The 24,399-nt window shown below is 38.3% G+C and overlaps 1 protein-coding gene across 1 annotated transcript; it reads left to right on the plus strand.

Annotated features, from left to right (window-relative positions):
- The first annotated feature begins 117 nt into the window (after positions 1 to 117).
- RAD23B (RAD23 homolog B, nucleotide excision repair protein) lies at positions 118 to 23,358 on the plus strand. Its single transcript, XM_070938547.1, has 10 exons — positions 118 to 292; positions 5,849 to 5,930; positions 7,357 to 7,436; positions 11,763 to 12,046; positions 13,338 to 13,393; positions 16,675 to 16,802; positions 17,512 to 17,653; positions 18,044 to 18,171; positions 18,854 to 19,024; positions 22,012 to 23,358. Exons 1-10 carry the CDS (start codon positions 227 to 229, stop codon positions 22,123 to 22,125), a joined length of 1,251 nt encoding a protein of 416 aa, XP_070794648.1. The 5' UTR covers positions 118 to 226; the 3' UTR covers positions 22,126 to 23,358.
- Positions 23,359 to 24,399: the final 1,041 nt, after the last annotated feature.

The raw sequence follows: 24,399 nt of genomic DNA on the forward strand, positions 1-24,399 counted from the left end.
GGTTAACGCCCCCTCGGTGCGCGAGAATACGGTATTTGCTCCGGTTTGGCTCCTCCCCCGGACCCTCCCCCTTTCTCTCACCGTAGCCTAAGCCAAGCTAGGCCGGAGAGCACTGAGAGGATCCGGGGGGGTGGGGGGAAAAACTGTCGCTGCGGCCACCCAGTCTTGAGGCAGCTGCAGGGGGGGCGGGTTAGGTTCCGCTGGGACCTAGAGACCAGCCGCCGCCATGCAAATCACTCTGAAGACCCTGCAGCAGCAAACCTTCAAGATAGACATCGACTGCGACGAGACGGTACGTACGGCCTGAGGGGGAAAAGGGGGCGAGAGGTCGGGTTGGAGCTCGGAGCTGGTTGTGTGCTGTGTGGGGGAAGGGAGGGCGCGCTGGCGGGTGGAAGGCCCACATTCGGAAGGACGGGATCCCCGGGCCCATTTTCCGCAGCGATGTGGGAAGTTCTGCCTCGAAAAGTTGGGGCCTGTCAGCGAAGGGACGGGGAGAGAGACCCCGGAATCGTGGAGGGCCTCGAGGGAGGGAGATCGAGAGAGAGAGAGAACTGTGGGACTTTGCGGAGAGAAAAGGAACAAGCGGGCACGTCCGCCACAGGCCTCCCGGGCGACCCGAGGCTGCGGCTTCCTCTTTGGCGCCAGGCCTTGGCGCAGCTTTGGCGAAAAGGGACGGGTCTCCTCGCCTGCTCACCTTCCCCTACCCTCCCCCCGGTGGGAAGTGACGTTTAAACTCAACGTTCGCCACCATTCCACCCCCCCCTTGTGTCCCCCCCACCCCCACGTGCGAACGTTGGGGTGGTTCTGAACGAGGCGACTTGGAGTGAGGAGGCTCGCCGAGTGGCTCCTTTTGCAGCGTCCTGGAATAGGACTCTATGCCATGACTCTGCGTTATTTCGAGGAGGGCGGGGGTGCAAAACGCGCGTGGGACCCGCGCTCGCGCTCTCTCTCTCTCTCCCCCCTCCCTCCCCCCTTCCCCGAGGCGAGGTATGTTGGCAAATAGGCCGCGTGTGCGTGAAAAGGTGGGCCAAGGAGGTAGGCCAGCTTTTCGCTCCTAAAAGGTTAAAGGGTGTCTTTGGTCGGACAGGCAAAGGACACCGCGCATCGACATAACGTAGGTAAGAGTGCCGATTTATGCTGCCTAAACACATTCTGCTGAGATCTGGGAGAAGTAAAGTGCCTTTAATACAGGTAGTCCTCCACTTGCAACGGTTCGTTTAGTGAGCTGTCATTCAGCCAGCCATGTCTCCATGATGTTCCTTCTTCTCATCCCCAGCTCCTGAGCAAGATAATAGTGTTAAATCATCCTTTGGTTTATTAGTATTGTGTTTAGCCCTCTTATTCTGACATTGTTCAAGGGGAGCCTGGGAATATGCAGGTGGTCCTCGATTTACAACAGTTATGTTTAGTGACTGTTCAAAGTTATAGCGACACTGAAAAAAGGGACTTACGACCGTTTTTCACACTTACGACCTTTGCAGCCGTGTGATCAAAATTCAGAGGCTTGGCAACTGGTTCCTGTTTTATGACCATTGCTGTGTCCCAAGGTCATGTCATCCAGCTTTTGCAACCTTCTGACAAGCAAAGTCAATGGGGAAGCCAGATTCATTTAACAACCGGGTTGCTAATTGATCAACTGCAGTGATTCACTTTACATCTGTGGTAAGAAAAGTCAAAGTAAAATTGGGCAAAACTCACTTAACAAAGCTCACACTTAACAAATTTTGGGGGCTCCATTGAGGTCGTAAGTTGAAAACTACCTGTATTAGATGCACTAAATGGGGCATTTGGAGCTAAAGCTTATTGGCAAATCTGGATATCAGAGGGTAATTTCTTAGCCATGGTATAGGGTCTGGTTACTTAAGGGACCGCCTGTTTCCCATAACATCTGCTTGGCTGATTTGATGTTGCAAGGTTGGTGCACTCCAGTTTTCTTCGATTAAACAATCTCATCTCAGGACCCCAGGAGCGTTCTTTATCTGTTGTGGTGCCTGCCCTTTGGAGCAAAGTTCCCCTTGAGAACCAGATGGCCCTTACTTTGCTGTTGTTTAAAAGAGCTGTGAAGACCTGGCTCTTCACCCATGTCTTCAGGGAGAGAGAATGAGACCAGTTGCTTCATTGCACTTATTCTCTTTTACTGTTATTTTTTTGCTGGTTCTCTTCTATCCTTATTTTTATCTTTTATGATTTGATTGTAATTTATTGTGAGTCAAAAATCAGATAGCCTAGAAGTTTAATAAATTATTATTCTTAATAGCTTTGGTGCATGCTTTTTTTTTTTCCCCAAAGTGAGTTCCTTCAGAAAGATGATTGAGAAGTGTTAATGTTTCCCAATTTTCACTAGTAGAGCTGTTCTGTTGTCTGGTGGGCAATTCTGTATTTGTGAAAAAATGAGAAAAGCAATGGTTGATGTTTAAGCTCTGCTGCACTTTGGGATTTCAACTACTAGTAAGTCTGACTTCTGGTGCTAACAAGTTATTCAAAGTTCTTTGTGCTTATTAAACACAAAAGCATATGGTTTAATATGTTCTTTATTTTACATTGTGTATTTATCATCAATAGCTGGAGTTTGGCAAATAAAGATTCTTTAATTTACTACTGCATTCAGTTTATCTATGTTTAACCATAGACTTGTTCACAGACTTGTATTGCGGTCTGGGCAAGGACAAGTTTGTTTAAAATTTTGGAGTTGTGTATAAACAGCTTCATTAAAAACTTTAGAAAAATGTTTACACACAAACACACACACCCACAAACCTCCCCTCTTCCGGGATTCTGTTCCAAGATGATATTTGAAATTCTAGCAAATGTCAGCAAGAAAGTACATTTTTCAAAATGTTGCAAAAATTGCAAAATCACATTGCAGTTAGTGGGATTTCAATTAGATCCAGGAAATTTAATTTCAGCAAATTTGTTGAAATGTTGATGCATTTATTCATCTCATATCTATGCACAATATTCAGAGAGAATATCTGGAGTTTTGTTTGTTTAAAATGCTTTGGACTATAGACCATGTATGCAATTTTAGCTTTGGTAGCAAAACTTTAAAAAACCTTTCTGGTTTACCTCCATAATCAGAAATATAGATTAGTGGATCAGTTTTCTTTAAAATTACATATATAATTTTTCTGCCACAATGAATGTATGAAATCTTAATCTGAGAATTAGTAATTTCCCAGAGCCACTCATTAAATCTCATGAAACTGAATCTCCTCAATCCTGATTTCGCATTCAATGTTAATGTTAGCATATATCCTAAATAGTGAGCCAAGTACTAAAGTTGTATTTTTAATGCTTCATGCCAGGTTTAATAGAGTATTGTGATCTATTAGTTAGAAGCTTCTGTTATGAAGCATGACCTTGTACAATTTTTTCTAGTATTGTTTAACAAATTTTCAATGAATGTATACTCACATATATTTTTTGTACACGTCAAACGTTTTCTAGAGTTTAATAACTACATTTGTGACTTCATTATTTGGGAAGGTGGTTTAAATTGTATTGGAACAAATATTGTAGTCCATGAAAGTTTTTCTTGTTGAGTGTCTTTTGTTTTCCTCATAAATTAAGATTTGGAACACATTTTTATCAATAGTGCATTCTGGAATTTGAGGCACAACTGTGTTTTTAGTCTACAGAACTCATTGTGTGGTTCAAGGTAAATTACTGCCTTTAAAAAAAGGCAATAGTTCTATTGATCCATTTTCAAATATGCATAAAATGTAAAATAAAAAATAAACAATTTACCAAGTTCCTGTCTTAATTTCAAGTACCTCATTTGTAATAAAAATGCTAATTAAAAAGATAATGTTTCTTTTTAGTTAAATTGAATTCCTGTTAACTTCATGCCAATTTCTTTGTAAGGGTACATGAATGTTGATTTTGTATGATTTAATTTTTTTAAAAAAACTAACTTACTGTTCTGGTATTTCCAGGATGCCTTCAAGAAGTAGTACCAGTAGTAGTAATAGTAGTAGTAGTAGTAGTAGTAGTAGTAGTAGGTCATCCACATTTGATATAATAGTCTAAGAAGGAAGGAAATAAAAAACCTGATCCAGTTCTCTACTGGCAACATGGGAGCACTGTTAAAACTTGTTCTCTTTTGTTCTGATTTTGTGTGTCAGCCTGCTGCAGGCTGATTGCAAATTTTGAGGTCTGTAATACATAGATTGAAATATAATTATTAAAATTAATCAGAATACAGGTAGCCTTTTACTTATGACCAGTCACTTAGCAACTGTTCAAAGTTATAATGAACCTCTCCAAAGCTACTTAACAACCCAATTTTGAAGTTTCAATGGCAGCCCTCCTATGGTTTCATGATGCCAGCCTACATTTATGGCCATTTGCAACAGCCTGTAGTCATCTGACTACAATCTATGTGTGTTTGTCAGAAATTGGTGTTTGCTCCTAGGTTTGCAGCACAAAAATGGTGGTTGGGTACAGTTGGTTTGCTTAATTTAATTTTAAACTTAGGATCCTTATTTGTTTTAATGTTTTAGTGCATTTTAATTGAATGTAAGTGATCTAGAGGTACCGCCAGGTAGATAAGTGGCATACAAGTTTATTAAATAAAATAAACAATGACTGCTGCATTCTGTAATGACGACCACTTTTGATTAATGACTGCTATATTCAGCTGCAAAAAAGGACATAAAATGGGATGCAGTCACATTGTGACCTTAATGACCAGCATGATTTACAACCATAGTTCCAGGTTCAATTATGGTTGTGAGTCAAGGACTATTGCTTATTTCTTACCTTCCCTATCTCCAATTAAATGGTCTTGGTATCACAAAGTTTGAGAATTCCTGGGGTTCCATAGAATATTAGTAAAGAGTTAACTGATAAAGTTATTTATAAAATATTTCTATTTGGATTTTATTCTAGTAATACAAAATTCAACAGTTTGGTGTCCCAACAGAACAAAACTCAACTTTTTTTGTAGTACTGTCATTAAAAATAATGGCAAACTGAATCAGTACCTTTGTTTGGGTCTGGAAAAATGAAGGAATCGTAACTGGAATATTTGGAGACAAACACATGCAGCTTTCTGAAAATTCCTTTACATCAGGAATTATAAAGGTTTCCAGGTTGAAAGTATTACCTGGTGATATCACTGTTGCCCAGGGAGACACCTATGGGGCTCCTTTCATGTCCTTGTCAAGGAGCTGGAGCGAATGACGGGAGCTCACCCCACCATGTAGCATCACTTGGGTCTTGAATGTAGGCTTGCTCACTTCCAATCCAGCGTCCTAACCACGTGAGCCACCGCACTCCTCTTTCTGGGATCATATAATTCTTTTCTCAGTTGAGGTTATAAGATTCCTTGAGACATCACTAGGGTTCCCTAGTATATCATGATTTATTTTAAAACAGCAGAGATCATACAAAATTCATCCAACACTGGGATGGCCCACTGAAGAGTGTGTGAGGTGAGCAAGGAGTAAGCCGAGGGAGGAGTGGCAGGTGCATGTGAAAGACCCAGGGACCGTGGGCTGGGGTCTCCTTGTCAGTGCACACTTGCCTTTCTGAGGTGCAGTAGTGTGGAAGGCTTCACCAAGATTACCAATCTTTAAGGATTAACCGATGTGTGTATTACAGTATTCTCAAAGGCAACATTTTTTTTGCTTACTGTATATGGATTTGAAGTTGGAAAACTTTAATTCTGATGCTTAATTTTATCTTGCATACTATAGTCTTTCCATAGGTTACAATTGGTTTATTTTTAACTTAACACAGAAAATATCTAGTGTTTGCTGGCATTTTGAACATATTTTATGTTTATTATCCTAATGATTTATGTGAAAGCTACCAAACAACTTTTAACTAAAAATATTTATTGTAGGTGAAAGCATTGAAAGAGAAGATTGAATTAGAAAAGGGAAAAGATGCTTTTCCAGTAGCTGGCCAAAAATTAATATATGCAGGTAATGTAATTATGATATTTTTATGGGGATGTGTGTGGATGGTTGGAGAAGCAATATGTACTGGTAATTAATGACGTAAAATTTAATCCTAATTCTTTTCTTTTGATTACATAGAGTGGATCGATTAACATTAAATAATTTAGATTTTATTTTAGCCATAATAATTATCTCTCATTTTTCAATCTTTGTGAGCCAGGGTGGTGCAGTGGTTAGAGTGCAGTACTGCAGACTACTTCTGCTGACTGACTGCAATTTGGCAGTTCAAATCTCACCAGGCTCAAGGATGACTCAGCCGTCCATCCTTCTGAGGTCGGTAAAATGAGGACCCAGATTGTTGGGGGCAATATGCTGACACTGTAAACCGCTTAGAGAGGGCTGTAAAGCACTAAAGCGGTATATAAGTCTAAGTGCTATTGCTATTTGTGGCAAAAATACTTCTTCCACACCCTTTTCCCATTGTACATAAGACAGAGCTGAGCAGCTGGCATGTATTCTCCCAAAGAGCACAATGAAAATATACTTTTCACAAATAATTACCAATCCTTAGTAAAACACATATCCTATATCAAGTCCTATAATTCCTGTAAATAAACCCCTGTATGTTTCTCCCCCCCCCCAAAAAAAACTAATCCTGCTCTCATCCCTCTTGCATTGAGCCTGAAATGCCCCTTTGAGAATCAGAATCTGAATCAAGCACATGTATTTTGAATATTTCATTAGGAAAATAATCTAGGAATAAGATGTTTTAAATAGTATTGGATGGTAAGAGTTTTTTAAACCTATTCCAGCAGCCGCAGTTGTTTTACCTCTTGAAGTTGGGATGTCCTTTGAATTTGGTTTGGACCAATTTGTTTATTTTTGATAAAACTTGTGGAAAAATGCATGTGTCTTTCTTAATGTGTGCCAAGATGAAATTAGATAAATTGCTGGTCACATTTAGGGAGATGCTCTTTGCCTATAATAGGGTAGGCAGGCTACATCTGTATGTTTGCCTTAAAGAACACTAAATTTGTATCCAAAATTATCCTAGCTGATAAGTCATGTGTACAAAGAGGCACAGCATGAAGTCGGAGTAATTGGCCAATAACAGTAATTTCTGTAGTACTGTACAAATAGTATCATCCTGGAAAGTCTTACTAATTAATATGTGATAATAGCAATTGAAGCTTGAAGTTTCTTTGACTGCACTGTACAGGGGATGGTTATGAGGAATATAGGAGGGACCATTAATGGATGCTGGCTTGAGTTGTGCAAAATAAAAAGGACGTGAATCTAACAATAGTTAAATAGTTAATCAGATTTAAATAATTGGTGTTATTTGATTCCACCTGTAGATTTCTACATAGAATGATTAAATCATTACATTTACGTGAAGATATTTAATGCTAAAGCTGACATTATATGAATTATCTTTTTAATTTTCCAGGTAAAATACTTAATGATGATACTGCTCTTAATGAATACAAAATTGATGAAAAGAATTTTGTGGTGGTTATGGTAACAAAAGTAAGTTATTGTTTATACTTTTATTTGTAGATACTGTTTTGTTGTTAACCTTATTGTTTTCTGGACATACACTTGATTAATAAAGAACCTTGATACAGTCTGTTTTGTGGTCCTACTAAATTGTCTTGCAGTGGTGAAAGTTTGTGAACTTTGTGTACTTTTTATATATTAAAACCTACAATATAGGTAGTCCTCAATTTACAACAGTTCATTTAGTGACCGTTGAAAGTTACAACAGCACTGAAAAAGTGACTTATGACCGTTTTTCATAGTCATGACCTTTACAGCATCCCCATAATCATGTGATCAAAATTCATATGCTTGGCATTTGGTTCATATTTATGACTGTTGCTGTGCCCCAAGGTCATGTGATTAACTTTTGTGACCTGATAAAGTTACTAACTTACCAACTGCAGTGATTCACTTAACAACTGTGGCAAGAAAGGATGTAAAATGGGGCAAAATTCACATAAATGTCTCACTTTAACAACAGAAATTTTGGGCTCAATTGTGATCATAAGTTGAGGACTATCTATATCCATGATGACGAACCTGTGGCACGTGTGCCACCTGTGGCACGCGGAGCCATATCAGTGGGCACGCGAGCATTGCCCTAGCTGAGCTCCAGTGCACATGTGCACGCTGGCCAGCTGGTTTTTTGACCTTCTGGGCCCACCGGAAGTCAGGAAACAGGCGATTTCCGGCCTCCAGGGGGTTGGGGAAGGCCATTTTTGCCCTCCCCAGGCTCCTAGAAAGCCCCTGGAGCCTGGGGAGGGTGAGAAATGGGCCCACTGTGCCATCACATGCCAAAAGCAGAGGGAGCGCGGGGAGGGTCGCATGTGCAGGGTGCATTGAATTATGGGTGTGGGTACGCAAGCACGCCACCCCCGGTGCGACCCCCGCTTTTGGCACGCGATGGCAAAAAGGTTAGCCATCACTGACCTATATCATCAGAGCTTCATAGAAATTTTAGTTAAACAACCAACACAAAAAACTATTTTTGTCTCATGTCTTTATTGAATACATTGAGCTAACATCTACTCTTGATATGGACAGATCATGTCTTAATTGGGGTACACTGATACTCCACAAAGTGGTTGGATCTATTTGAATAATCCACTCTGGACTTCTGATGGATCCAATTGGCTTTCAAAACTTGTATTTGGATTTTCCCAGCAATCTGAAAGGTGGTGCTATTGGGAAACTGGTCACCTTCTGCAAGAATGCAGTGAGAGCTCTTGTTAAGATTGCCCTCAGTGGCCTCTCCCTGTATGTCAGTTCTAGGGAGCTCCTTGGTTTACTGAGGAACTGCAGGAGCTGAAGCAACAGAAGAAGAGACAGCTGGAAATATGTGGGCTGAACACACAAAGTAAATTTAATTGGACACAAATATGTACCTAAACTTGGGGTTATATTATGAAGGTAAGGATGTCAAAATGGAGAAATGTCTCAATTTTTATTGTGTGCCACCCAGCAGTATCTTTTAAATTGACCAAAGTGGGTTAAAAGGTCCATTAGATGATCACTGTGATGTGTTAGCAAACATTTAGTATGTAAAATTACTCAGAAGCCAAGAAGACTCTGGTGCATGTATCCCTTAAGTCAGTGTTTCTCAACCGTGGAAGCTTGAAGATGGGTGGACTTCAACTCCCAGAAACAGCAAGCAGCGCTGGCTGGGGGATTCTGGGAATTGAAGCCCACCCATCTTCAAGCTACCAAGGTTGAGAAACACCGACTTAAGTTATCTTGAATTATATATATCAGACAACTATACCAAAAAACTATCTCTGAGTTCAGGCTGTGGTGCGGCATGGAAACTTATAGACAATCTGTCTCAGAACATAAGTAGGGAATGAATTTGTTTTATAGGATCTCTAAGCTTTTGTTACTTGGGTATTTTTCTGAATTGGATATTGAAGGCACTGTTCACAGTGGTTCTAAACCTTTCTGAAGAATTACATTCAGTGTGCCATACATTTGAAAAGTTGAACCCTGGGGCACTCCATATAAGGTGCCCCAAGCCTAGATAGCAAAATTCTGTTTAACACTTGAGGTTGCTAGGACTGCTAGGAGATTATTCAACACTTTGGAGTACTGTACCCAAAGTCTTATGATTATACAGATAATATCCAGTTGTTTATCTGCACTCCAGATCTATGGATATAAATATTAGAAGTTGTGTAATGTTTGATTTGAAATTAGATATTTATTTTTTGTGATTATATTTGGTTTATTGCTTTTATAGTCACTGAGATTTGTTTGTGACACTTGTAACTAAACATTCACTGTCTTTGTTGGAAAAAATATATATGAAGCTTTAGGTTTGGTGACCAATGTTACCTCTTTAGCAGTAGTGATTCAACCGCATGTTTCTTGAATTTTTTCATCAATAGACAATACTGGTTTAGAGGGATTTGGGCCCATTTGCAGAACTCCCTGAACTTATTGATACTTTTGAGCTGTCTTACATGAACTGCTCACTTGAGGTCATCTGAGAACATTTCAGTTTGGTTAATGTCAGGGACTTGAATTGGTTATACCAAAACATGAAATTTCTTTGGCTTCAGCTATGTTCTAAATTTACTGATGCATTTAAGATCATTGTGCTGTATGATCGATATTTATTTCCTGTTAGACTGAAGACCATACATATAACATTCTCCTGTAGAATATTCTGGTATAATTTAGAATTCATTATTGCTTGATTATTGAAAATAGTTCAAATTCTGAAGTTGCAGAGCAGTTCCAAACTCTGATATTTCTGCTTCTGTGCTTTATTGTAAATGTGAATGTTCATGAGATGAAATTATTTTATTGCAGTGTTCTGCTTTTTAATATATAACCTTTCTCATTGGTGCCAGAAGCTCCACTTTCATTTAATCTGTTGACAGGCTATAGTTGGATCATCTGGGGGGGGGGGTGTCTTTGGACACCTTGGCATTGTGCTTCCTGAAGAAAAGTGGTTTTTGTTTTGATATTCTTACATCTTGTTCTGTGCTTTTCCAGGGTGGATTTGATTTAAATCGAGTTGATTTAAATCACAATTTAAATCATGATTTAAATCACTAGTAAAAAGGCTTGATTTAAATCATAATTTTAAAAGAGCAACTGTCATCTCTGCTACTCCTTTGACCCACTGTTGACTCACCGATAGTCCCAGTGTTGCAGAATATACGGCCTCATGCTACATAACTAAGCTCCATTTCATGCTGAATAAACTAAATTATTTATGTATCTTAAATAGAAAACTATCTTAAGATAGATTTTTACCCCAAAAGTTTTTTATTAAAATAAATTCGATAAAAATAAAAAAAAATCCGATTTGAATAAAAAAAATCTGATTTTTTTGATTTTTTTTTAAAAAATCATTGATTTTTATCCACCCTGGTGCTTTCCCTATCAGAAACTCATGAACGTTGATATTAGACAATGAGAAGTGTCCTGTCATTACCTTGGAGTTCTTTGTTCCATTCTGGAATACTGAACACTAATAACTACTTCTATGAGGAGTAAAAACTGGATAGGGTGGTATCTCCACGAAGGCCATGTTTTTTAGTCCTTCCCAGCCTCCCAAATATCAACAAGCTTTTGTCCAAAATCTGCTGATAACTTGTTGTTGTTGGATTATGTTTCTGTTCCATAAATCTATGTTATTAAGTGTAGATTTCAATGGTGGCAGCCAAAGTATGTGTTTTGTAATAGGTGAAAAAACCTTCAACTCACATCTAATGGTCTTCATCTGGTTCAATTTACCCCCATTAGAAAGATGATAATTCCTGAGGATTTCAAACAGAACAAGTGTGTACCATGCTTTCATTAAAGACATTACACAATACATATGTATGTATGTGCGTGTGTGGTTTGTTTACCATTAATCTGTTTAATGATAAATGAGGTTCAGATCACGCTGTAGGTTGTGATACTGCAATATTAGAAATATTTATAAATGTTCTCTTCCCACGCTAAGTAATATCACTAGTATTTGTATTGTGACATGCATTATTAATCACTTTGATGTGCTTGCTGAATTTTCTTATTGGGTTTATGGAAATCATAAGCTGAATATAGATTTATTTTTTCAAGTGGTAAAGCAACCGATTAAAAGCTTATTGTGGCTGCTTTGAGGCTTCAGGGCATTTTCAGAGGGATGGTTGACTCATTGAATTATGAGTACAGACCTATTTCTACTGGAGAAAACTATTGTAAATGCCTGTGAGAAGTTGTGCATCATTCACATGAAACAATTTAAACTCTAGTAAAGAGGGAACTTTTAGATGAACTTAGAGAAAGACATAATTTAGGAATTTGCCTTCTTCACCTTTGTAGCCCAAAGCAGCAGCCGCTCCATCTCCATCTCCATCTCCAACTACAACACAGCAGTCAAATGATACTACCACTACTGTTACTTCTACAACACCTGCTGCTGTGCCGAAACTAGTCCCTACTACTCCTGCTCCTCCTCCTGCACAAGTTTCAGTACCTGTACCCACTGCTTCAACACCAGCTGCAGCAGCGTGTGAGTCTGCACCTGAAAGTGCTACTGTAGAAGAAAAATCAGCAGATAAACCAGTAGAAACGCCAGCAGCCACCAGCCCAACATCTACAGAAAGGTATTGCAGAACATTGGAAATCAGAATTTTGCTTCTCATTCAATTCAGACTAAATGCAGTGGATATTAAAAACTGTCTGCAACCAAAAGCGAACTTTATTTTTAGGCTTTTTAACACAGTAAATATCTGAGTTCATATTGAAAGGCAATGTAGCATACAGATGTATTTTTACATTCTGTGTGCTACAGAAAATGTAAAAATGTATTTTTACATTCTGTATCGTTTTAAAGTTTTTGTAGTGTAAAGTTTTAGCTGTTGTACATTGTACACTTGGTGGCTCTTGCTTGCCTTTTAACTTAGGTAGAGATTTATTAAGAAACTGCAACTTTGAACCTTGGCTCAGGTGGGAATAGCATTATAATTGTTTATATATTAGACTTGTAAATGGTCATAATCGTACACTTCACAGTCATACAGTTCTCAGTTTTCTAGGAAAAAATTCAATAATATAGCATTAAATTATCTAAAAACAATATAATTGTGATGTCCTTTTTAATATTTTTGCTATCTGTAAATAAAATCTAAAAACTAGCACATAATTCTAGGCTGCTGTCCAACTGACTGCCCTTCTCCTGGCTTTGTGTATGCTGGTAAACATGCTAAGCCCATGTCACTTTGTGTTGACAGCTAGTCAGGCAATTGATGGAACTGTATTAATGTGAGGTCTCCTTTGGTGTCCCATATACTCCCCCCCCCCAATAGCAAGGTGGTTGGTATTCTTTTTGTCTCAGCTATCCAATTTAGCAAACAGAATCATATCTGATCACCTCAGGCACAAAAGTGCTGGTCCAGATGTCTAGCATTGGTGCATCTTTACCCACTAGTAAAACAAAGGAATAGTTTTGTTATCTGGTTCTGCAATATCTGTATTTCAGTGGTTTGCAAATTAATGTGCTATGAAACTTTTTTTTCTGAAATGGTAGCAGATGGATGCTTGTCGGTATTAATTTGGAAAGTATTATTAGTTTCTGCTAAGTGCTTTTCAGTAGACAATACAAGTGTGTTTATTTTAAATAAAGAACCATGCTCAAGTTCACACAATGTGACATGATTAAAACTCAGTAAAAATAACTCCTAAATGTCTGCCTTGTGCTATTCTGTATTTTTCTTTTGTGTCACTTGTTGATTCTAAACTTAAGCTCTGATAAAAATCAAATGTATGCCAATGAAACTTGGTTTTTATTATACAATTCTTAAGTTACTTTAGATTCTTTATTAGCAAAATTTTAATAAGAATAATACATTAACTCATGGGACAGGTATTAAATATGTTTGTTTTGTTCCACCACAGTACAATAGGAGACACTTCTCGATCAAATCTTTTTGAGGATGCTACAAGTGCACTTGGTAAATATTTCTTGATGATTGAGTGGCTCATTTATTTAAGAAAATTAACCAACATCATTTTCCTCTCCCTTCTCTCGATTACTATAATTTTAAGATGCCAGTTGCTTCTTAATAATATTTCTGTTTTCCATACCACAAATTGCCTATACGTCTTGGATTCCTGTGTGAAATATGGCTGGGGAATAATGTAGAAGGGAATTGGGTTGAATACTTCTGGTGGCCATCTGAGACAAAAAAGCCACATAGATTTTCAACCTATGTGCTAAACTTTCTGAATTTCTAAATTATTTGCAAATTTTTCTAATTTGAATAATTTCTCTAAGCCTGTGATAGCGAACCTATGGCATGTGTGCCAGATGTGGCACGCAGAGCCCTCGCTGTGGGCACGCGCGCAGTTGCCCCAGCCCAGCTCCAATCGTGTTTCTCCATTGCGTTTCACTCAATCAATTCCAATTTCTCGCAAAAGAAAAAGATCTCGCGAAGTTGGAATTGATTGAGTGAACTTTTTCACTCGCGCGCTTCACAATGGGGAAGAAGGGATCCCCTCCTTCTGAAGCTCATTACGACGCAGAGCCACAATGCGACCCTACATCATCTTGGATCGGCAAAAAAAAGCAGTTGCTTTTCCTGCACAACTGGCCTGTGTTGGGATGCCCCACTTCTCCACTAGCCAGCTGAGGGTGGCCGCGCTGTTCCGGGGCTCGTGTGCTTTCAGATGTCATTCCCACCACCCAGCACCAGTTCAGGGGTTCCTCCCCCCCCCCACAGTGGGGAGAAAGAAACAGGGAGGCAGAGAGAATAGAGAGGGAGTGAAAGAGAAACAGGGGGGAGAGGGAAAGAGAGAAAGGGAGGGAAAGAGAAATGATATTACAAAAGTTTTTCTTTTTTATTGTTACTAAATGTAATGTTTCAAAACCAGAAAAAGTTGCCCCAAAGCAGTCTCTGAGGGCTGAACACAGAGAAGCACGGATTTCCTCTGCCTTCTGTGTTCCTACCCCGCGCTGCCTTCTGCATTCCCATCCCACGCTGAAGCAAACCAAACGGACCAGGGTCTCCCTGCTAAGCGGCCCCACCAAGCCCGCTTGCAAACTCCACCAAGCGCGGCTCCAAGCTCACACATCCCTCCCAGCCAGCGTCGGGGAAGGTGCACGCCTTGCCTGCTCCGCTCTCACTGGCTCCATGCCGCCGCCTCCCAGCCAGAGCCCCACGTTTGTTTGCTTGCTGGTCGCCTCCGAAGAGGGAGCCGCACTCAGGTTGCCCAGGCCCCAGCCCCAGGGGGAGAGAGGGAAAGGGGTGTGTGTGTCTCCCTGACAGGATCCAGGTTAGTGTTGCCTTATTTTGTGTGGATCTCTAACTTGGCTTTGCCCGCCAGCCTCCACTCCCCCTCCACAGCCTCCACAGCCCAAGTGGTTGGATTCACACAACACATGAAGCTGGACAGGAGAGCATGGATAGATGAGAGAGAGAGAGAGAGAGAGAGAGAGAGAGAGAGAGATGGATGGATGGATGGATGGATAGATTGATGATAGATGACGGAGGGAGGGATAGATGAGACAGAGAGAAAGGGAGGGAAAGAGAGAAACAGGCAGGGGGAGGGAAAGGGGAGGGGGAAAGGGGGAGGAAAAGATGTTATTACGAAAGTTTTTCTTTTATTGTTGCTAAATGTAATATTTCAAAAGCAGAAAAAAATAAAGGGGCATAAAAATGCATTTATCACATTTTTCTTATAACAATTTGCTGAACTCTGCGTTGTTTATCATTATTTTAGGTAGTAAAATTTCATTATTCAGGTTCAATTGTGATAAATAAGTGGGTTTTGGGTTGCAGTTTGGGCACTTGGTCTCTAAAAGGTTCACCATCACTGCTCTAAGCTGTTATTGTTTGGTATCTTGTAATAAAACACATTTTTAGTAGATATTACTTATGAGAAAGCCATCTATGCAGAAAAGCAGCTCTGACTTTTAGTCCAGTCAGGTGTTATTGCCTTCCACCCCAGCTGCCAGTGTTGTTCCAACAAGATCACTCTTTGTAAGCACATATTTCTATACATTTTATATACAATCTATTTCCAAGCAGCTACTAGTTGAGTAATGCAATAAAGGGGATGGATATTTTTTAATGTTTGGTTGAACTATTTTAATCAGGCTGTTTGAATACTGGTTCCTGGTTGTTTGTTTTTATATTAGAATATGCTAGTCCAATTACAAAATTTACTTGAGGGTACTTCCTTTTTAAATTTGCAGCTACAATTCAGTGTTTCTCTAGGATAAGATCTGCAGCAATTTTAACATGAAACATAGGGGGAACCATCTGTCAGTGTCAGCTGTTTTCTCAGCCTCTCTCCATTCCATTCCACTTCTTTTTCTGCTAAACTGGTTCCAGTTAGTTCAACTTATTTGATACCCCTGAATCAAAAAAGCATCTGAAAAATGTCTTTTGCTGCTAAGTTTGCTTGTAAGAGTTAAGAAATAAAAGCATAATGGACAGCAGGGAAACATAATCTTGATGACTGTCACAGCACTGCAATGCTTACTACTAACATTTGGTCTCTGGAAAGTTATCTGTGAGAGAATATAGCCCTCAGGCTAAGTAAGATTCCCCACCCTTCTATATAACATTCCTGATTAGACCTGAATAGAGTTGGTAAAATAAATGGGAGCCCTGATGATTACTGTGAAATGATGGAGTGTGACAGCTGAAGCATATTGTGGCCTTTTATCCTTTTTTAAAAAAACCTGTTTTTATATATGGTTGAGAATTCTTAAAGGTCAGCGTCACCTGTGTTTCCTTCAACTAGTTTTAACACTACAGATCTGTCATCAGCGATTATTGATCAACTGCATGCTCTGATACTGTTTTTAATTATTTTTAAAACCCTACAGAATACTGACTGTATAATACAAACTCAACTGAATGATTAATCAGGAAAGATTTATTATAAAAACAGAACGGAAAAAAAAGATAATTTGGTTTTTATCTAGGGAATCAGTTTCTATTTTTCATTATAACCATTTCAAGTCAGACATGGATTATTACAGCTAATACATATGTTACTTTGATAAAGAAGAAATTGGAAGGATAGATGAATTATTTTTATTAATAATATAGTGAATTTGAATAGCAGAAAATTACATATCACCCAGATTGCTTTAATGAATAACTAACGCAAATCCTGTTGTATTGTTATTTTCTTGACAGAATATACCAATAGGTTATTTTCTCCCTTCTTCCTTCAAAATTTGCATATATCTTAATCTCTTTATTTTCTTTTAACTTGTAAGTGACAGGCCAGTCGTATGAAAACATGGTGACTGAGATTATGTCAATGGGGTATGAAAGAGAGCAGGTAATTGCTGCATTGAGAGCCAGCTTCAATAATCCTGACAGAGCAGTGGAGTATCTTTTAATGGTGAGCATGTTTCTTATTTCATGATCTGCTCTTCCTTCTACATTTAAGTCTGATCATGACAGGATTTTTTATGGGAAGGTGAGATGTAAAGACATAAGGCAAAAAGTAATGACTTAGTAATGAATTTTCTATTTAAATGAAAACTTGAACATAAATTGGTTTAATTTCTTAGTCAGTACAGCTATTTCTTAGTGTGACCATTTGAACTGCAAACACATTAATAACATTAAAAGAGGTACATATACATCAATATAAAAAGCTTTATTTGCGTTCACTTAGCAAAACTGTTCAACGTGGGTTTGAATTTCTCACATTCAGATCTTTCTGAATGGAAGACTCCTAGAATACATTTACTCAATCTGATTTTAATATTTTAGACTAGTGTTTCTCAAGCTCAACAACTTTAAAATATGTGGACGTCAAATTCCAGAATTCTCCAGAGACACAGGCAGTTGCTGTCCATACATTTTAAAGTTGCTGAGCTTGAGAGACAGTTTTAGTCAATTAGTTTCATAATCTGTAATGATAAGACTCTGTGGCAGGGGTTAAGTCAATTTATATATTTAAATGTTTTTATTTCAACAGAAGTAACAACAGATGGCAGATTTTTTTTAAAAAAATGTTAACAGTAAATAATTATTCCTTTATTCAAGCTCAGTCCTTAGACTTCATGGATATATCAAAATCACGAAGATTATGTTCATTTTAGGGTATCCCTGGAGATAGGGAGAGTCAAGGTATGGCTGACCCTCCTCAAGCAGCCAGCACTGGGGCTTCTCCATCTTCAGCAGTAGCTGCTGCTGCTGCAGCAACTACCACTACCACTACTACTACCACTAGCTCTACAGGAGGTAAGAGAGCCATTTCTACAAATCTGACTCACTAGAGAAATGGCGTGCAAAACAGCCCTTCAGACATTTTCTTTAGTTATAGTATAATTCTGCAAACATCTCTATTCTTGATAGTTATTCTTATAGGGTGGTGGGCTTTTTTGTTTATTTGTAGAATATTGCATCGAGGTTTATAAAAGTTTTTGGTTTTCTAGTTCAGGTTTCTGAACCATTTTGTCATAAATTTTCCTATGAAGCTGTTCTAGACTGACAGATTAACAAATCTGCCCTTTCCTGTTATTAGTAACTTGTAAAAATTAATACTAGGCTCTAGCAGGAATCCTGTAAAAGCTTTTGAGAAAGGCTCGCCTTTTGCTTACAGTCTTGTTCAAAATGTTCCTCCTCTTTCAGGACATCCTCTTGAATTTTTACGAAACCAGCCTCAGTTCCAGCAGATGAGACAAATTATTCAGCAGAATCCATCGCTTTTGCCTGCATTATTACAACAAATAGGACGGGAAAATCCTCAGTTATTGCAGGTGACTTTTAAATCCTCTCGAGTTGTCTTCTGTAGTTTCATATTCTTTTTAAAACTAACATTAAATGAGGAAAGAATAAAATGAATGAAATGAAGTGAATTGTAAAGGTCTCTCAGTATAATAATTTACCATATAGGTATATCTAATATTTGGTCTCTGTTGGCTTACATATTACCATTTATACTGGTATTTTAAATGGAAATAATTTTTAAGGTAAATAGGAATGCATATTTATCATATTTATGTGTCTGCCCATCTCATAAACAAGTAATTCTGGACAGTGTACAGCAGTGTTACAAATAATATGTACAAATATTAATATTATTAAAAAATTTACAATTATAAAAGGAACACAATTAAAAAATATTAGGTGAAGAGCAGATGTTAATTACACTGGAGTCATCTCAATTGTTTACCAGTCACTTGGGGTCCCCAGGACTGATGACACAGCAAGGTCTTGAGGGATTTCCAGCAAGTTAAAAGACATGAAGCCAGCCTCACTTTGGGGGAAGAAGGTTAGATAAAGAAGGGGGCACACCAGGAGCTGCCAGGTGAAGCTTCCTAGCGGATGGGACCTGCAGCATGTCCTCTCTGCTGGATCTGGTGGGACAGGCAGATGTAATCAGGAGAGGCAGTCTTTATTTCAGTATATTATTTGCTTTTGTCCTCCCATGCACCATAGCAAATAAGCCAACATCAAGAGCATTTTATTCAGATGTTAAACGAACCTGTTCAAGAGTCAGGACAAGGAGGTGGTGGAGGTAGTGGAAGTGGAGGCGGAGTAGCTGAAGCTGGAAGCCGTCACATGAACTATATTCAAGTAACACCTCAGGAAAAAGAAGCTATAGAAAGGGTGAGTTGAACATATCTATTATTTTCTCAAACCCAATTTTCTCTCTATTTCTTAAATTCAAAGTTTAAGTAATCCTTACATAGCCAAAATCTACAGTAGTGGCCAAAATTGTGGAAACCTTTTGGGAAAAGTGTATTTTTGAGGTTTGATGGCTAATAGCACCACTTTTTTTTGCAGTAGTACCATAAAATTATATATCAATTTAAGGATAATTTAATCAAGAATGTAATGCTTTTCAACCTTTGTTTGAGAGATAAAAGTGGCTTTTTTTCATGGAATTCTAGATTTCAGGTCAAATTCCTGCAGTCTGCGCCAAACAGTCCTTGCACTCAACTTCACATTGCATTGTGCCATTTCATCTTGTATACACCCAGATGATTTTCTTCTGTCACATAGCCACTCTCTTAATTCTTCTATCATCACTTGCTGTTGTGCACCTTCTCCTGCAATTACCAGTGTGGTTTTGGAGTGACTGAGTCTCCTTATACCTCTTCAAAAACTTAGAAGTGCCGCCTTTGGTTAAGTTTCCACCAGTTTTTCTTCTGATTTCTTTATAACTATAGCCTTGTTCACTTAATAATACTATTTTACATCGCTTTCTGGGCAACCAGTAAACTCTTTGCACAATTACTATAATTTTATTACATTTTACAAGCTCACTAAATGAAAGAACACAAAAAACCCAACCAACTTGATAGCAATCACATAACACACTAACAAATGTCCTCCTCTCAGCTTCAATACATGACATCAATAACTCAGTCCTACTGTGATATGATTGGCTCATTGCCAAAACAAGATGACACCTGATTGGCTCTCTAAACATTCATGCTCATTGGCTACAATCAGATGAAGGAAAGCTACCTGATATCAACCTAAGCAAGTTGTGCTTCTTTTTTCTGGTTATTTGGCTATAACTTTTCATAGAATACAGATAATTGAACAAACTTTGTTGCATTACATTCTTGATTAAATTATCTTTCCATTGATATATAATTTTACAGTACTACTGCAAAAAAAGTGGTGCTATTAGCCATCAAACCTCAAAAATACACTTTTCCCGAAAGGTTTCCACAATTTTGGCCACTACTGTACATAAAGCACATGTGAGTAGGCCATAGGCTTTCAGAAAACAAAAAAACTCTGTGCGGTGGGGGTATTAACACAAAATTGTGAAAAAACGATCAGAATACCCCACAGATAAGAGAAGATACCCCACTGGCTGATAAGAGAGGATGAAGCAGGACATGGCTGGTAGGCTGGAACTTTGAATAGAACTCTTCAGTCAGCAACAGTTAAACAGGAGAACCATCTACTTCAAACTGAAACTATCTGTCCAGTATATCTCCTAGGTTGAAGGCTTTCCCCATTGGACAGCCAAGGTAGATGACTGCTTTTCAATTTGTGACACTAGCCCTCTGAAACATCTCTTCATAGAGATCATGATGAGATTCTCTCCTGTGATAAATTAAGCCTTCAGAATGGTCTTTGGAGGGTTAAGATCTTGCTGCTTCAGGGTGTCTAGCAGTTGTGAGTTTTACATTTTTAATAATAGCAATTACTTAGGTTTTGCTGTAAGTGATTGTTGCTGAAAATATAAAATTGTATGTGTCCTTTGGATATAGGGCCACATAAAATACTAAATAAAATCAGTTTATGATTATTAACACAGACCGTATATTTATGTTCTCCACATTTCTTTTTCAATTTCTTCTGCTGTCCTCATAAAATGAATAATACTTAGTAGATTTCTTTTCCCCAGTATTTGAAGTTCATTAGATAAAGTGGTTAAGGCACCAGGCTAGAAACTGGGAAACTGAGTTCTAGTCCCTTAGACATAAAATCCAGCCAAATCACCTTGAACCAGTCACACATTCTCAGCCCAACCCAACTCACAGGATGTTTGTGGGGAAAATAAGAGGAGGATGGATACTTTGTACGTTCACTGCTTTGAGTACTTATAAAAATAATAAAGCTAGGAAATAAATATTAATATTAGGAGGATATGTACCATTTACCTATTACTAAGTTGTAATATGCAATTACAAATACCTTATTTCCCTGAAAATAAGACCCACCCCAAAAACCAGCCCGGGGAGGATGGCCACGCCCATCACAAGAGCCGCCCCCTTGGCGCAGTGCAAATACCAATAAGTCCAAGTGTGGAGGCGGTGGGGGGGGCACGAAAAAGACAGGCAATCAGGACGTGCTGCGCAGCCTCACTCTTGGGAGGCTCAGAGGAGGCTTGCACGGTGGCAGAGGTGCCGGGGGGCATGAGGGAGGCAGGTGACCCTGATGCCCCGCATGGGTGCCTGCTTGGCATGGCCGTAGGCAAGCCGAGAGACGGTAGGACAGAGTGGGCAGCGTGTTGGAATTGCCTCTGCCTCCGCCTGGCTCTGCTGCGCACTTTTCATCCAGAGGGAGACCAAGCTTTGTCTGCTTGCAAAGGGGACGCTTTGAAACTGAGCTAATTGCAAGCACATGAAGCTTGTGAGTCTCTGTCATTTCTCTGTCCAGGCGAAAAGTGTTTGGTTGCCTATGGGTGCTTGGGAATGGAGCAAAATAAACCCGAGTGCTTATTTTAAAGCCCAAAAGATAATAAGACTGGGTCTTATTTTGGGTATATGTGCCATACATCAAAGTTTATTATTTTGTTTCATTTTAACACTTAGGTTTAGTTAAAAGATGAACTTATTCTTGGTTTTCAAATTTTCAAATTTATACATTTAATCAATATATTTGAATAATTTTTTGCATAGTCAACCAAAGCTTCAGGCTCAGCATTCAATGTAGTTTAGCCGTATCAAGATTTTAGTATAACAAATTTGTATCTGCAACAATTGTGTCATGCATCAGGACTGATATTGCCAACTGAACATTTAAAATACTAATCTTTAATACTTGGTCTAGTACTACTAATACTTCAATACTTGACAAAGAAGCTTACGCTATAAATGTGAATTCTAATAGCCTTTTCTTTCCTATAGTTAAAGGCCCTAGGATTTCCTGAAGGACTTGTGATACAAGCATATTTTGCATGTGAGAAGAATGAAAATTTGGCAGCCAACTTCCTTCTACAGCAGAACTTTGATGAAGATTGAAAAGGAGAGACTTTTAAAATCTCACACATCACACCAGTGCATTACACTAGCTATTCACTGGATTGTCTGGGATACTTGGGCTCATATCCATGATACTTGGTGTAAGGGGGAAGGGGAGTGGGAAATGGAAGAAGAGAGGAAAATATAGAAAGGATACAGGAAAAGACAAGCACATCTGTTTTAAATCAGCAGATGCAGCAGATCAAAATGTAAAATACTATACACCAAAAATTAAGCTTTTTTTTTTTTTGCAGATATTTAGTTCCTTTCTTCTATAAAAACTATACGTTCATGCCCCCCCCACCCCAATTTTCACTCCTTTAGTATACTAGGTCCCAAAATTAGCGTGGTGCCCTGCTTTTGTTTCTTTTTAAATAACATTGGTCTTGGAGATAGCAAAGACTACCTAGAATCAACAGTCTGTATTTCATGGTAACACTGGATGACGGCTTCATAAATTTAAGATAAAATATATTTGAGTAACTTTTAAAAACATATGCCAAAAATAGTAGGTGGTGGGGTTTTGCTGCTTCAGATGTATCTAATTTTTGCAGGATGCCCATTATTTCTTGCTGAAGTGCTAGATCTAAACCACTTATTGTTTTAGATTCTTGATCATTGATTTGAGAGAACTTTTCCTATTCCCTATCCTTTTGCTCCTTTCATAATAAGTAATAAATAGAGTGACTATATACACATAGGAAACAGTTGGAGCAAATGCCAGATAACCTAATTACTGCTTACTTTAAGATTGGGTTATAGTAAAGCTTTTTTGAAAAAGAAAAGCAAACAGCTGTCTTTGCATGTTTTTGGGTTTGATGTATCCCTTTTTGTGAATTGAGCACTTTTTATTGCCAATGAAGAAAATGTAAACTCTCCAATCTAGTGAAAGTATTTATGAAGAAATCAGATTGCATCCTACCTATATTTTGTTGAAAGTCAAAACTGATCTGATGAATACAGCTGCAAGTATTTCAAAACTAGGTGTCTTTAAATGCTTGTAATCTTATAGTTTCAATCTCTGGGCCTCTAAAGGCTATTGTCATTTGTATGCTTTAATAAGGACTGTCCAGTAACTTGCCTTCTCTTCTGTTTAAAAGCATTGTGAAACATTTTACTCTTGAAGACATGTTCAGAAAGTGGAAAAAAATAGATGAACAATCAAGTTATTGGATCTCTAAAGATTATGCACATCCCCTTTTACTTCCTATTAAAAGTAACATTTAATTGTAAGGTTTGTGAGTATTATTTCTTATTAATGGGACGGATGGGACTGGACTGAGTTTTGCAGTGACTCCGAATAACTCATGTAGTGCTATATTATTGCTGGAAGATAACACTCTCATCAGAAAAGAACAGTTTAAGGATTAAATATGGCTTTGTCAACAACGCCTATTTGTACAATTGCCAAACCATAAATTTGGACAGTGATGGATAATTAATTAGACTAGCTACTAGTGCACATATTTTGACCTTGAATGGGAAGCCAACTGCATAGAATGTTCTCCAGTCTTGGTGCCTTGCTTAAATTTGTCTGAGATTAGGCAAAATGATAGGAATAAAATGCTAGAGCTCAAATCCATGATATTTCAGTTTGGAATTTTATTAAAGTTTTTCACATGCTTTTAGTGTCAAAAACACCTTGAACTTTTACATATATAAACTGCTTCATTCAAGAGCCTCTAAATTCTATAACACAGATTCAATTAATTAAATAAATATGCAAGGGATATGCAGTATTAATTAAATATCCAAAATACCACACTAAAACTTCACCAGCATCCCAACCTATAATACACCTACAAGAAACGTGTTCTGAATAGTACTTTTGGTTCATTGAGGGGCTCTTGGGAAGAATTGGATATGTACGGAGGTTAACACCAGTTAAAGAACTGGCAGCTGTGATTTCACTCTGTATATAAGAATAATAAGAGTAATAAATTAATTGCTCATTTCCAAAGAATATCTGTTCATGAAATACCACCTAGAAACCTTGCTAAAGATTAAGCAAGCAGTAGACATAATAAAGCAGAAAACAACTACAGCCAAGAAGATTAGATATGAAACTCAAGTTACACAGTAGGACCAATCACCCAATTTCAGTCAAATGTTTACCAATCCAGCAATGGAGATAATGTAATGAACTAACCAACACCTGATAAACTGCAGTTATGGATGGTTCTTGTAAAAGAAATAATTTTGCCATAATGGGGATTATATATTACAATTGCTATTGTGTATACATTTGAATAGAACATGGAATACAGATTCAGT

The sequence above is a fragment of the Pituophis catenifer genome, unplaced genomic scaffold, assembly GCF_029215685.1.
Source record: "Pituophis catenifer annectens isolate HBS135680 unplaced genomic scaffold, rPitCat1.0.hap2 SCAF_2, whole genome shotgun sequence".
NCBI classification, from domain to species: Eukaryota; Metazoa; Chordata; class Lepidosauria; order Squamata; family Colubridae; genus Pituophis; species Pituophis catenifer.

What these genes read in the sequence shown, in the direction of transcription:
- RAD23B (XM_070938547.1), top strand. Translation starts at nt 227, where the DNA reads ATGCAAATCACTCTGAAGACCCTGCAGCAGCAAACCTTCAAGATAGAC. An exon ending in AGCCCAACATCTACAGAAAG is followed by an intron (nt 12,047 to 13,337) that starts GTATTGCAGAAC and finishes GTTCCACCACAG; the next exon opens with TACAATAGGAGACACTTCTC. An exon ending in AAAAAGAAGCTATAGAAAGG is followed by an intron (nt 19,025 to 22,011) that starts GTGAGTTGAACA and finishes TCTTTCCTATAG; the next exon opens with TTAAAGGCCCTAGGATTTCC.